Here is a 16,196-nt window from a genome sequence, read left to right as displayed (position 1 = left end):
CCCCTGCATTCGCAAATGCGCACGCACGCACACGTGCCCACAGGCATACAGCACATCTACAAAGACTGATAACAGATACTGACAGAAAGCATGGTTTCTACTTAAAAAACACTTGCTTGTTCAGATAAGACTCTTGGGCCATTGCATCTACAAAGCACGCCTATTCTTCAAGGTAAAATAGCCTACAAGTCCTACAAGCTCTTCTGAGTGACAGGTAGCTGACCATGAGAACAAATAAGGGGATGTTACTGGCAAGCTGAGACTGTTAGTGCTTGTTGAGTGGAAATGACTTAGGTCAACAGGGGGCCCTGGAATTCTGTGATCACTTCTCACTATCCATCCCACTTATTCTCCCCTGACAGTATAAAATGGCTGAATGTCTAAGACAGGTTACTATTCTCAAATACTCCCAGGTCTTGGACTGCAGACTGGAGAAAGGGAAGTCAAGGTCTGCAGGTCGGCCTGCAACTCCTCAGGGGGTACCACTATGTATTTACTGGCAATCTGTGACAATACAACACAACAAGAGCATGAAAACTACACAACAAGAGCATAAAAAACTACACATAAAGACATAAAAACACCCAAGGTTACTCGATCTAAAATGTAAATCTTCTTTGCAGAAGGAAGCCAATTTTCATACCAATGATTAAAAAATGGATGCCCTTCTTAGATATTTCAAACCAAAATCTTCAGACAATGAGCATATCCATCATCCATTTAAGACAAAGAGGTAAACTACAGGAGTGTGAACTGTGATGGTAGGGTGCAAAGGTTTAAGAATAAATACATCAATAAACAAATAAAACCAAGTTGATTTTATGGTTTAGTACACTGACATTTTAATTGAGAATCTAAAATGTAGCAATTAAGCATTTTCTGCATGGACTGCTATTCTCTAGGTGGTCTCCAACACAGTGCCAGCCCAGCCCAACACAGCCCGCCGCCCCCCCCCCTCCCCCCCCCAGCCCCACCCCACACACACAAACACCACGTGCGGGCTTAGGGTTAACCCCCTTCAGACGTGAACAAAAAGCTACTCTCCAGCCAAAAAGGTAATAACTCTAGGCTGCTCAGAACTGACAAGTAGGCTTTACTGCACATATTTCATGGCCCTTTAAAAGGACAGCAGCCTTCTATTCAATTCTGAGCCGCAGCAGTTTACACAACCCAGTGAGCAAGAGCCGGGATCTAGATGTCTACAGGGGTGGAAATCTATGCTGAGAGATGTTTTGACATGAACAGGCTAAGTTAACCCCAATACAGATCAGGTTTTACCAGGATACAGCCTCGGTATGTCCAAACTTTCAATTTTAAACCAAATGTAGCAGGGTTTTCACCTGAATGCCTAGAATGAATTTCGCCAAGTTTTCACCACAAAAAGTTTCCCTGGGATGCAACAGAACACTGCTATCCAAGATGTTTTCAGCATCTCACATCCTGTCAGCAATCGTAGGCCGTGGTTGTACATTTACTTTAATTTCCTGGTGCACAAAGGCAAAAGGAAGGTTCTATATTTGCTTTTTAGAGTAAAATCTTACATTTTGCAGTGCTGCCATTTAGGCTATTATTGGCTCCTCGTCACCAAATTCATAAATTCATCCCTTATATAGTAGCTTTCATTTCTCAGAAGTATCAAACATCTTGACACGGAGAGCCTTCTTTGCCTCATTCATTGGTAGTTGACAGTTCAATCTTGGATTTGCCCAGTTTTTCAATTTCTTGTTCCACAAAGTGTCAATGTGACACTATCGGTAAAGAGATATATAAAAATAACACTGAATTAAATCAAAAGGAATCTACCTGCATGGGACTTAAATATGGAGTCTCTGCTTGTGTGCTTCTACCAGGTGGATGAGTTGACCTTGAAGGTTCCCTTTAACTAAATTCTTTCATTTTCATATCACTTTTTAAAAATCTTTTCTCACCTCAACAAACATATAATTTTGCTATCTTGACTTGTCATTCTTCTTCCTGCTGGTGTACCAGTACCCCAAGATACGCGGGGTCCTCACTTGACCCAATCATATAAAAGTAGTTTCATTTACAGGGTCTCCGCAGAGTGTAGAGAGGTGCAGAGTCCGGAAATCCAGAGATCAGATTAGGGTTGCTGGATGTGCCTAAACTGTCACCCATGCATCAAGCTACCACTGGCTGCCAGTGCCGATAAGACAGTGCAACTAATTCATTGCTCTGACCCCGTGTCCATTCTGGAACATGTACATCAACACGTCCCCATTTTACACTCCTTGCAGAAATTACACATTAGACCAACATTCTGATGCCAGGGTTGATGGAGTTGAATACCTTGTAATCGATTTGATCTCACCTCTTGGTTTGTCTCCATTGCTGACAATGAAATAAATGACTAACATGTATAGTTCAGAGGCTGCCAGCAGTGCATGGCCCTTTAAGCCTGGTGGTGGTGCAAACATGGGGACCAGTTTAACTCAAGCACAGGAAAGAACTAAAACTTCAGGTTGGCTTATCAACCACCCAAATATTGTTAATTAGATTATATGCAGATACAACATCAATTAGATTGTCTTTGAATTGAAGCTGTGTCGATAAGACCGAGCAGGTTCCCAACACTAAAGAAAAAAAGGTTGCCAATAAAAACGGTAGTAAGCTCCAGACACCATATTTAAAGTATTTTTAAATATGGGACAGCAGGGACAGCACTTCTCTTGATCAATGTCTTTGTCCAAATGCTTGTCTGTACAATGGATAAACTGAAGGAGAATAATGCACGACACAGCAAGGAGACGTTTTCTCTCAATGACACCCCACTCCTAACGGTACTATTACAAAAAGGTAGAAAAAATGGCTGCTTTTTTCTTAAACCAGCATTGAAAAAGAGAGGATCAAACAGAGAAAACAGGAAAAATCACAGACAGACATGCCTGGCTTTACTTTCTTTTGCATGGGATCCAGCACTCTTTAAATGTAATGATATCAAACCGAATCTGAGATAAAAATATTCTATATTTTATTCCACAAGGATAGTCTGTTGTGATTGACATCATCAGATGTCCCCCCCCCCCCCCCCCCCAAAGGAACACTGTACGTACATCCAGCCCCAAATATGATTATCTGTTGAGTCGCATCACTGTTTGATTAGTAGGATACGCTGTAACTCTAACATTTTGTAATGGTTTTCTTATCTGAAATTTTTTCACTAGTTTTTTGAATGACATGTGGTAAAAGGCAAGTGCTGGGTATGTGATCATGAGATAATTTTTTGCATGATGAGTAATCTAAACATAGCCACTCCACCTCTGATGGCAGCACTTGTCTCTGATCTGAATGTGTGATAATTCAGACGTTTTCATTGGGCCGCCAGTCTCCTTGTGCTAGACTACTGAAAGCAAAGGTTGAGATGATTTGTGCCTGGCTAAAGGTTGTAGACAGCCTTGCCTACCTGCATTTATACATGCATAATGGTACTGCTATTTGACAAATCAAAATAAGCAAGCTTTTTTTTTTGTTACTATGCTGCTTATGACCATGTCTCTTGTCTCTGATCAATGATCTGTTGCACAAGACAGCATAAGAATGTAATGTAATAAGACTGACTTCTGACGGTGAATTTAGTTTGACTGGCTAACTATAATGTTTAGACAGCCAACTAGCTAGCTAATGTTTATTGGGCATAACAAACCCACCAGTAGGCTGTCTAATAACATTAAGAAAAAAACCTAAGGACAGTCAGGGTGCAAGAGTATTCACTCCAGCGACAGGTCCCCTCAGCTAGAATTCTAATCAGCCAGAACTGTTTGAGACAAGCTGCTGCTTGTGAACATGACAACTCAAGCAGACAAGGAATCACATTGAATTTAATTTTTTTCATTACCAAGCAATCAGGTTAGGACTGGCAATCAGATAAAAGATTTGCTGATGTGGTCTGTACTGCATGGCCACTTCATCACAGCCTTATATCAATGGTTTATACTATCCGTAATGGAAAGAAGAAGAAAAAGATTTCAGCCATTATTTACTGGCACATAGAACATCTTTTCCAGAGTGACTTACAATGCAAAAAGCTCTGAGAATGTTTTTCTAACTGAAAATGTTCCCACTACAGCAAAAGTTATAAATGTGGCAACAGCTGATGCATTTTGAATCTTACTTCCTGTAATGATACATACACGTAAAACAGACACCATTAAACTCCTAAGGGAGATACTTTTAGCCAAAGTGACTTAAAGTAATGTGACAAAAGCAGTGCATTTCACATGGTAAGCAAACACCACTATAACCAGAGAAAGGCAAAATTACAATCATGTGACATCGTGCCTGCCTCAAGACCATAATACCCCTTACGCTCTCCCATGTACAACACTCTGACAGCTGTAAAGGGCTGTGTCATACTGGTCTCAAGCCAAGCTACTCTGGTTTCTACCAAGTTCCCTTATTATGCAAACATGGAATATTGCAGAGAAGTTGGGCAATGATTAATGCTATAATTACAGAACCTCCTAAAAATCAATAGTGGAGATCTGGTCTGCAAACAGCAAGATGACGGTTTGGAGAACTGAAGCACATATAAATAATTTACTTGGAAGGTGAGTTTCCAATCAAAGTCGAAGTAACCTCCCATCCCAGTGCAACTAAAATTTCTGATAACATTGCATTGAGTTTCCTTGCGTACACACCTTGAACTCAAATGTGTACAATAAGCATTTACACTAAATAAAATAAATAAATATTACTACATTTTCATTTTCCTTAAGCAAAACTAGGTTTACAAATGTAAATTCATCAAATATTTAGAGAGACCTACTAACCTTTCTACAAGCCTTTCTACACATGTATTCACCATAAAAAAAGAATTTTAATAACACTTTTGTCTTTCACCTACAGTTACACCACATGACATTTTGGCACTTTAAAATGGTAAAAGCCTCTGAATTTATCAGGTGCCATGCTAAACTGTTTTATGTTTCAATAAAAGAAAAAAAATTGCAAACTAGGCTATACATGTAAGCTTTACAATTCTTTGAATTGCATTTGACACAAATGACACATATCGAGCCCTTAGAGCATGTCTCTGACAATGACTATGCATTTGTGCAAAGATTTGCAATGCCTTTTGCACATACGCCCTCATTTGTGCTGTCGTTCCTGATACGAAGCAAACGCGTTCCTCTGTTCTTTACCTTTGCAGGCGGCGCTGAGAGACAGAGGGACAGGAACACAGATAAGACACCTGCCTTTCCATAACCAACAACGGGCCAAAATAAAACATGCACAAGAACTCATGAGCACAACATGATCAAAACTGTGCATCAACACAGCACCACACTGTAGCCTTTTCTGTCTCACCTGAGGGATGACATTGTTGGGTACCCAGGATCTGCCTTTATGTTTCCATCTGCATTATTCTGATTTATATTATTTTGGTGCATGCATTCTGTGTGCTATTTTTAAAAAACTGCATAATGCTCGTTAAATACCAGGCAGAATAGCAAATAGCAACACTGGAAATGGGATCTGAGGAACAAGTGCAATTTACTATCATTGTTATTCTGTCCCATAGTTCCCTGAAATGTGTTAAGAAAGGGTGTTTTTTTCATGTGGGTGGTAAACACTCAAAATAGTTTTCACTTGTCAAACAGTGACTAAGTAGGATCATTACTTGCTCAGGTCCATCTCTAAATTAAGACATTCGCACAGAGGTACATGCATTTTTTTTATTTTAACGACTGCTAAACATTTGCAATGTGACACCAAACAACACCTAATTAAATCAGCAAACATATACATCTGCTTTTTCAGGATGTATTTACTGCCAGTATTTATTTGTTCATTAATTAATTAATTTCCAAAGGAGTGAAATGTTTGGTTTAAATGCATTACCAGTTCTGAAACACTGCAAAATGACATGAGTAATAACATGAGTTGCACTGCCTCATGGGTTAGGCTTCCCACACAGTTTCAGACAGAGTCAAAATATGGATATCTGTGGACTCTGGCTTCCTGACTTCCTGACCATGGGATTGAGTCACATTCACAATTAACCTTTCTGGTCAACCAAGGCATAATGAAGTGCCTGTCCCATTCCTCTTATGACCCTGCAATGAGCTCACTGCTTGATCAATCATGCACCAGTTTGGGCAGGAACACCCCCTTTGATAAGACATTAAAGTGGTATAAACGATTTATCCATCAGCATTTGATTGACGGCTTCAATACAATGAGCCAATCAAATGTTCGGCTGCCCAAAACCATCTATCAATCTGGATCTAGGGAACGCACGTGGGGTTCTGTCACATCAGTGACTTTTTGAGCAAACTTTGCCAACTTGGCTCTGATGGTAAAGACACTGTCTAACTCTATCAGATGCACCCCTTAAGGACCATGACGGACTTTGCTGTGCATCCCAACCAGCTTCTCGTCTAATCACCAGAGTTGGCCTGCCACCGTCCGCAAAATGAACCAGGCTCATTTTTTTTTTACTTCCACAGCTGTTGTGAGACGAGTATCTTCAGACTTTTCTTCCAATATCGCCATTGCGGCAAGGGCCCAAGTAGAGATCTATGCACATTCAAGTCATCTTGACTGGAATCCCGTCACGAGCCCTACTTTAAAGAAGTCTCCCCGGAGTCTACGCACCTGTCGGGACCTTGGATCAGTTGACAAGCAGACATCATTTAACAGAACTGGGACTGGCCTTCCCAGTCTTGCCATTAAAGTACTGAAATGCATTTTATTTTGCATTTGCATCAATCAATAGGCTAGCATAAAACTCGTAACATGTTTTGTTCCATTTAAACTTCTTATCAGGACTTTCGTGAAAAAAACTCAATTTTTTGATGAACTGGCTGCACTTCCATTTCCTTGGGCTGCCTTTCTTGTCCGCACAAGTACACCATATTAGATACAGTCTGCACTATATTAGAGTTGCAGACTAGCAGTTGACACTTACAGGCAACTACAGGCCTAATCAGTTGATTTCATTATCTCGCTATACTTTTTTCAGACAGCTTTTTCACCGCTAATGAAAGGCGAGAACACAGCTTCATGTTTGCTTATTTTATACTCAAGATTTTTAATACAACATTGCGTGAATATGGTATGATCTTAGAGATATCTATATCTTAACACTATACGATCTACTAAGAATTGGGGATTTTAGTGTCCTGGTTTTATTAACCATACAAACATCCGTGATGAGATGTATCCTGATCAAGCCTAAACTGTGATGAATTCTTTAGACAAATGAAAATTTGTCTAAAATAGCACAGGAAATATCTTTTAGTGTACAGTAAGCATTCTGCATGTCTTTGAATCTGCTGACCTCTGTAAAAAGGGTTTTAATGAATTTACATTTTAATAAACCCAGGAACTCCTCAGCATTATCAAGCAGGACATTATACATGACATCATACACATCATCTTTGTCTTCACAAGGAGTGTATTATAGCTGCAGTTATATCAGGAGGGACAACTAACATCATCCTTTCACGGTGCCAAGTTGAGTTTCTGTCAGTGGAAACACTGATCACAAGCAGGCCTGTGTTCCACTCTGGATTATTGAATCACACAGGTGAAACTGCGATGCCACAATCAGCTCTTTAAAAAGTGACTGGAATAAAGGACTAAAAAGCCTACGGAGACCAGACAGCAGCTAACTGCTCTTTTCCCTCCACTAGTAATTACGAGCACCCAGATTTTGTGCCTGGACAGGGTCTTTGGACAGGCATGAGACTGCTGCTCCTCCAATCATGCTGTACCCATGTCCATCTGGAGGGAAATGCATGAGGCTACAGACTTTCATTACTTTACCCATCTACTTTCTTAAAGGGGGGTTCACACCAGATCCAGCACTCGACACGCATTATTCATTTTCTATGGACAGGCTGCGCGGTGCATCATAGCGGTACGGGGAGTGATGTGGTGCCATCACTGGCCCTGTATCTGCATAGAACGTACTCCGTCTGTATTCTATGCAAATGAAGGTGTCCAAAATAGATGGGTCAGGCTCACAAATCTCAGATAAAACATTCAAGCTGGTGTTGCAGATCAAATATGAACCAAGAATCAGCAACTACATTTACTATTTTTCACCTCAAATGTTATAAATAAGTTTCTCCCTACTGCACTACACAGCGTGCAGGGGGTTAGATCACTCTGGATATTTCTCCTGCACTCATCCAGTTTAAAGCCTTCACACTCTAGAAAATCTAACTGCCTATTTGCTTAACAAAACTCTTTAACTCTTTGATACATGAGAAAATAATCTGATAAGAGACCATTTTATTCTGACACTCAAGTGATATTTGATAAAAGACTGGTCAAATTCACAGTTACAAGCACTCAAGGCTACAGAATGTGCTTATATGTGCTGATATGGGCAGAAGTCAGGAGGGGATTAAGAAAGGAGCAATGAACTGGAGAGTGGAGTGTGAGCAGAATAGTCAGACTACTCTAGTGAGATTTTTGGCTCTGAGGTGGTGGTACAGGCAGAACATGAAAAGACCAGAGAAAAAAAATCATGTTATGGAGTGTTTCAATGTTTCAATCTCTTTTATGACAAGGTATTAAAAAAACTGGTGGAAAATATCTGAACACACTGAATAAAGTAACAATATCACTATTACTATACATACTAAATAGAAGAATGATGGTAACAAAATATTAATGTAATGAATAATTACTTCCAAATAATTTACTCATTCCTAAAAAAAATCAAACACTTAAACTGCCAACTACAATTACTGTAAGCGTCGGAACAACTGCATTTTGACCCTTTCTGGATCAGCTGTACCCTTCTTCCCTGGGGTACAATGTAAAATGTAAATTTTAGTGACCACGGCAATGGCAGCCATCTTTCATTGTCCGTTTTGAAAAATCACCCAAGTGCACCATTAAAATTCCTTCATCACATTAGCAATAAATGCTGCAACAAGTATTGACACTCCACAGAAGGGATTAATTTGTCTGTTATACAAACAGCTAATGACAGCTTTTCTTAAAATGTCAGGTAAATAAAACAAACAGGAAAAAAAACTTTTATCTCCTAAATTCATTGGATTTTATGAACAAAAAATGAATGCCCTAAAATATAAAATAGAAAAGGAATATAACCGCTGAGGTTATAACTCCAGTACAAGGCCTAAAAAATAGGAACAATGAGCCATGAAAGGAACAAAGAAAGCCCTTGTCCAGCTTACCTGGCATGGCATGAATCAGGTCCCCACACAGCACCATGAAACGAGGCTTGGGGCTCAGTTTGTTGACCGCCTGCACTGCCTGTTTGGTCAGGCGGACCTCCTCCGCCCACTCTTCGCCTGGACTGTCACAGTTTCCCTCTCTCCATGCCTTCATCAGGCCTAGCTGAGGGTCTGCCCCCTGGATGAAGTAGAACGGCCCGCTCCACTCTCCTTGCTCTTCTATGGGAAGGGGAATGAGGAGAGAACACGTCTTTCCACCATCACGACTGACAAGCTTCCTGCAAACAACTAATGTGAATTATTCATGTTCCATCAATGAATGCTGAAGCAATACCATGCAATGCTTTACATAATCTTAGATTACATAGGACTTTTGAAATGAAATTACTTAACAATAAAGAAGATGACATGCAAAACTTTAACAGGGATCATATGACAGACCCACTCAAGTGTATTCCCCTTGCTACTAGCTAATGAGTGTTTTTCATTTCATTAAGAAAAACAGTGCACATCTCCTCAACTGCATCCTGGGGCACTGCACTGGGACTCCCCTCACTTTAGCCCCTTTCACACCCCAGTGAACATTTTTGTGGTGAAAAGTCAGTGAAATGCCTTCTAAGTGTTCAGGAGAAACCCCAGCTATATTCAATTGAAAAGTTAAAGTTTTATAGCCGACTGGATAAAGCCTGCGCTGTATTACGGTTAATCGATTCCATTTATGTCAAAACTTCTCTCACCCTAGATTTCCACCCCTCTAGACATCTACATTATGGCCTTTGTTCACTGGGACATGGAACATTGCCAGTGTAACTGCACAGCCTGCTCCCCCTGCACAGCCTGCTATGGGCAATATCTTGTTTCGTCAAATTTTCATGTGTTGACCTTTTAACCCCTTCACGCAGATTCCAATAGCCAATATACTGTAGCTCAGTTAGCCCAAATAGTAAACGTTAGATAAACAATGGAAGCATTGTTTTTCAGCTAAAAATCACAGAAAAGTGCAACAAACATAATTCAGTTAACAAAGTTAAATAGCTAGCTATATCTGCCATATGTGGTGCTAGCCATTGTGTAAAAAGACACTTAAAACAGGAGGAGCCTAACACAGATGTTCACCAGAGAGAAGTAGCCTAGGCAATGATGGCAATTATGTAATCGTGCCACGTCACACAAGGACAGTGACACTTAGGCCTATATTGCATTCCTAAATTAAAAGTTTCCTTCAAAAAATCACACAATGCAGCTCCAATATCTACTATCTGTAATGTCACATAGTTGTGCAAGAACTGTTGAGAGGGCAGATTCAATAAAGTATTTAGACTATTAAAGAAATTGTGCCAGAAATGAAAGGCCTTACATAAGAATGCTGTCCCATTTTGGCTGTATTATCCGGGACTGTTGCTGCTTTTGTTCACACTAGAGCCACGGTGAAAGATTTCCGTACAAACTTACTAGGCCCTGACCCAACAAATTGGAGGAACATGAGAAAATTGACTACAGCACCTGTTCACACATGAAGTTAACATGAAAAATTGCCAGAACATTTACGGGTTAAGATGCATGTGTGAACGGGCTTTAGTCCCCAGAGCTTTCTGCTCAACTGCCTCTAAAATGTTTGACATGCGGGCAGTGCTTCCCATTCCAGAGGGTTTATGGTAATTTTCCACTCTCGCACAGAATCTTTGAAAAAAAAGGAAAAAAAATAAAGAGATACCCACAACTGGGAATTCCCTAACAAGTTCTTGACTCTGTAATTATCTTCTCTGTAGAGAACTCTTTCTGCTTGGATGGTAATCAGAGAAAAAAAATGGTTCTTTCATTTCACATAAGATCGGGCACCTCATATATGTTTAAACTATCCGCTTACTATTCACTAGAAAAAGAGGACCAGTCCAGATTTACACAGTATCATGGAGTACCCAACTAAATTCATAAAATGGAGGATGATGGCCTACTGCAAGCTTGCTTAGCAGTAAATGGAGACCTGTTTTGTTTTGTTATATCTCATAAAAAACAAGTTTTCAACGTACAAAAATGCCAAGTTACTCACACATACAAGACATACACCGTCTATAACTCTTTCATTCAGACTGCCAAAATCCAGGCCTGCCATTAAAAGTATTGATATCAAAATTACGCCAAGTTACGGTGCTACAAACAATATAGGCTATCTTGCCTCACCGAAATTAAATAAGATGTATTCCAAAGCAGTGCTACCCAATATTTCCTCAATTCTTTCAAGTCACTTTCAAGTCACAGCAAAATGGGCATGTAGGTGAAGGTTGACATGATCACAGACTATAATGCGAAGTAAATGAAGTGACCATGAGCGAGCTTAGTTTCCTTATCGAACAGTATATATAACAGTCGGTATACAGCAACAGTCGTTAAAGCGAAGGGTTAAGTAACGTGTGAAATCTATTGCACTGATGTGCTTTTCTCATGTTCAGTACTAGTAGTTATAATTATGAGTGAGTCATGATTTTCAATGTAATGTTTTAATGGGGAGTTGCAGAACGTACATACGTAGTAATTGTTTGTATGTGGCTAGATAGAGAACAGGGCGAGGTAACATGAATGTAGAAACGTGGCGCTCGCTGATAAGAAGGTTTTGTACGGTAGCCAAGTGAAGAAATGTAGTTAGTCGAAATGGCACAGTGGTGAACTGGTGTAAGTTTTTAATAAAAAGAATACATTTGCCGTCATGAAATGCATATGGGTGGCCATGAGTGAGTTTTGGGAAAGCAAATATAAGCGTAAGAAAACGTTAGTGTAAAAGAGGAAATTATCTGCATGAGGGCGAGGCGGGATTCAATCCTTCAACCGGAGGTTTACCAGTCTGTGACTTTGTTAGCGCAGCACCATGACATAGCTATGCAATGCGTGAAATATCATTAGCAAACCTGTCCGTGGTTTTAAAGAAGAACACAGGCCAGTAAGCAGAGAAGAGCTCCCGTTGAATCCATATGGCTTTGCAATATTGTAGCCAGTTAAAAACTGAATGTGCAGAAGGTACGTCATAATGCAGTGTATACATTCGGTGAATGGCGGGTAGATATTACATTACATTACAGGCATTTGGCAGACGCTCTTATCCAGAGCGACGTACAACAAAGTGTATAACCATAACCAGGAACAAGTTATGGTGCAAAAGCAATAATTGAGAAGTAGTAGACAATTATTAGTGAGGGTAAAAGCAGGTTAAAGAAACGTGTTCCTATCTGGGCTTGAACCTGCGACCCAATGTTCCCAAGACTGTAACCTTGCCCACTAGGCCACAGGTGGACTAGCTGTTTAAACTGGAAATGTTTCAGAGTAAAAAGGCATGGGTATTTAGCGTGTGTATGCGAGTTTTTGATTGGGTCGTGTAGGTGAAGATTTGGCTGGTGTCGGTAAAATGTCCAATGGGGAGACATGTTGTTAGTGGGATAGGCGGCAGGAAAAATAAGAATGAGAAGAAGAAGAAGAAGAAGAGAAGAAGAAGGAGAAAACGCAAAATCCCCTTAGTTTGGGGCTTTATTGTGTGCACATGTGAAGTTGTTGAATGAATGAATGAAGTTGTTCATGAATTCTGTCTGTTGAAATGGGGTCAGAATGTACAGAATTTAATGTTTTTAAGGGCTGAGTGTCTGTGGCTGTTGTGGTTATTTCTGTGGGGAACCCTGAAAAGTGCCAAACTCTTGGTGCTGTATAGGTATGGGGCATGCCCCCGCCAAGGCGTAACTTGGCGGGATGGCATACCTGCCATCCCAATTACTACCATCAGATTTGTCAGCAATATAATATTCTTTTTATAAGCAGATTCCATACAGCAAGTAGGCCATTCCTTTATACTTGGGCAGCTAGATGCCCCATACGTATTCAGCGTACTGCCTGATATTTAGGTTTCAGTTTAGCTCGGAATACTGTTATCTAAATTTCTATAAAGGGGTGTAGCTGAAGACTGTTTAGCATTGCTGAAACCTGTTACTAATGAAACCTCTTTGATGTGGAGGAATGTGAACACAAGGGTGATATAACCAATTAAAAAACACTGCTGGGGACAAGTGAATTTGCTTGTTAGGACTCAAAATATACACAAATGCAAGTATAGGCAAGTTTCTTAAAAAATCTTTGTCTGGTTTTCCTCCACACCTTAGTACTAGCCTAAATGGCAAAACCAAAACAGAAAACCAGCTTTGGTACCCATCGCCAATGTGGAAAAGTCAGAGCTGCCTTACGCAAAGTAAAATTAATCACGGTAACTACATCTTACCTGAATCGTACACTCAGGCTATATCAAATAGCTATTCAATGACATTTGCATGATCTTATTTTTTTTTACCTCCTTCCTTCCTTTCCTTGCCTCCTTTCCTAGTATGGAAGGTCAAACAGGTCAAAAAATACATGAAACTGACATCTGGATTCACACATTGTCAACGTGGGTGCATTCTAACTGCTTATTGTATTTCTCCTTTGTCTCTGAGGTCCTTAGCTGACCCGAAAATCGATCAAGGTGTACCATCTTTGAGGAATGCTCCTTCAAGGAGCCAGGAGCTAGGTGCTAGGAGGCTCCCAAAGATTTCTTGAAGGTAAGATTAGTTAATGTTAGTAAAGCCTAGTTTATGTTGCTTTCTTTCGTTTAGTCTGGTAGTGTAAAGTTACTGCTCTAACCAGCTCTAACCTAGCTAGCGATGAGAAATGGTTTACATATGATGTGTCTTACGGACATGAATGTTAATGAGCACAGGATACACGTCCACTCTGTCCTTGTCTGATGAACAGGTCACAATAATCTAATAGCGTTTATTACAATTTAATGGCTATAATTGGGTTAAAAACTTGAAAGAAATATGAAGAAGACAATCAATTGTCGCTTCTGGGGAATATAACCACAATTTAAATTCAGTTTTCTGGACCTTTGATATTTCTCTGCCCCATCACTCTTGATTTAAATTTCTGATATCAATTTGAATTAGAACACCAGACAGATATGCCATTTAATTCCTTCTAAACAAAGGCATCTGAGGGCTTGGATTGGATTATTCAAAAATGAGCATCATTGCTGGACGTCTAACAAGGCCCTGTGTGAAATTAAATCTGATGCCTCTATTGCCCTTTTAGTAAAAATGTTCTACAGTGGTTATACTGATTTCATTATTACTTTGAACAAATAAGTAGGGCAAATTATAAAAGGCTACAGCAAGTGCATAAGCCAAATTTTGCTTTCAATTTCTGTTTCATTTAGGCTGGTGATGCTATTCAAAAGGCAAAAATGACAATTGTTTATAAACAAAACAAACAGCCAATTAGTTTTTGTTATAGCGAATAGTGAAAACTCAACACGTGAATTAACGAGAACATGTAGAATTTGCCTTTCTTGGGCTGCGAAACGAAAGCACGAAAAGCACGCCCCGTCCTGGCAAGCTAGTCAGATGCCAGCGTCATTCTGTGAAACAACGCGCCCAGCAATTGTAACGATAAGCAAATAAATAGCTGCACGGTGAGCACTTTCAACTCCGCGGTTTAACTATTGATCACGTGGGCTTGTTCGCCTTATTTTTCTTGCTTCCCGAGCAACTTGGCAAAACACTAGCACTAAATGAAACGAATTGATTTTACGTTCTTATCAAGCGTTAGGTAAATACCAGACTTATTGTTTGAAGTTGCGCTAGCCAACTCGTCCACAAGACTCAGTTGTTATATTGAAATTGAATTTTGTTTCCGATTAGGAATAGCTGCATTTTGTATGCTTATTCACATGGACATTCTGTATGAGCTTGCCAGTATGTTAGCTAGCTCCTGATGTGTATACATTGACACATAGGCTACCTAGCCAGACAGCTGTTATACATTAGTCTGTTGCTAGCTATTCGCTAACCTGATTGCTGCAGTCCGCCGTGGACTCCAGCCTCATGCAAACCACATATCCGCAATGTACGCAGTTGACTGTGCACATACCTTCCGTCAGCCCTGTAAAGGTCCGATCTTTAGCTCTAAGAAATATGTTCTCATCTGCAGCCATGACTGATTGCGACTTTAAAAGTAATGTGTTCTGTCCTGTTCGCAAATGGTATTACTCAGTCAAATGTAGCTAGTTTCAGAGTTGAAGAGTTCCCCTTCCTCATTCACTGATCCATTACATCGGCGGTACATTGTTTAGGTCTGTTGCAGCTCATCGTCGTTGCGCCAGAGATATTTTGATGCTAAAACTGTCTGGTTGCACAGACTTGGGATCACTGAACTGTATAAGAACTGTGTTTATAGCTTCGCCACCATAGAACTCAATCCAGTCAAAGTAAGGCTTGGGGATTAAAGTCCAATTGGACTATTGTGGGGATTGAGGTACCTGGCTGAATCTGCTCTACATTTTATTTTAGGTCAGCTAAGCCTCACTGAAAGAGCAATGGTGTTACACGAGTGCCATTACAGGTAGGCCTGTGTTACATTGCCTTACCGTACATTTAGCGTAAACCAGGCAAGATGCCCCCCTAAAGAACAATGTCCATTTTCTTTTAGAATATTAATAATTTTAATATCAATATGTACACAAGAACCATGCTTAACTAAACACATTTAGAGGGTAATTCAATTGCAACAGACTACAACACTGTTGTTATTAAACTAAACGTAAAATTTTGTAAATGGACATCTGCCCTTTTGAGCGTGCTCACACACACGGCCACTGAGGATATTAGAGTGCACAAAACAAAAACTTCCATCCATCCATTATCTATACCCACTTATCCTGAGCAGGGTCGCACAGGGTGCTGCAGCCTATCCCAGCATGCATTGGGCGAGAGGCAGGAATACACCTTGGAGAGGCCATCATATCTATCGCGGGGCACACACACCATTCATTCACACACTCATACCTATGGGCAATGTAGAGTCTCCAATTAGCCTACCGGCATGTCTTTGGATGGTGGGAGGAAACCGGAGTAATCCAGAGTAACTGGAGTATCCACACAGAAAGGCCCAGGCCAGAATTGAACCCAGGACCTTCTTGCTGTGAGGCGTCAGTGCTACCCACTGCACCAC

General features: G+C 40.3%; 1 protein-coding gene across 1 annotated transcript in view; it reads right to left on the bottom strand.

Moving 5' to 3' along the window:
- cpped1 (calcineurin-like phosphoesterase domain containing 1) overlaps positions 1 to 15,338 on the bottom strand; it is a 39,939-nt gene extending 24,601 nt beyond the window's left edge. Inside the window, exons 1-2 of the mRNA XM_064322807.1 lie at positions 15,117 to 15,338; positions 9,177 to 9,395 (exon numbers count right to left, since the gene is read on the bottom strand). Coding sequence (XP_064178877.1) covers positions 9,177 to 9,395; positions 15,117 to 15,180 — 283 coding nt within the window. The 5' untranslated portion in view covers positions 15,181 to 15,338. The remainder of the gene's footprint in view (positions 1 to 9,176; positions 9,396 to 15,116) is intronic.
- Between the last annotated feature and the right edge of the window lie 858 nt (positions 15,339 to 16,196).

Source organism: Anguilla rostrata, chromosome 2, assembly GCF_018555375.3.
Source record: "Anguilla rostrata isolate EN2019 chromosome 2, ASM1855537v3, whole genome shotgun sequence".
NCBI classification, from domain to species: domain Eukaryota; kingdom Metazoa; phylum Chordata; class Actinopteri; order Anguilliformes; family Anguillidae; genus Anguilla; species Anguilla rostrata.
Note: the sequence above shows the minus strand (reverse complement) of the source record. Positions and strands in the feature narration are given on the sequence as shown.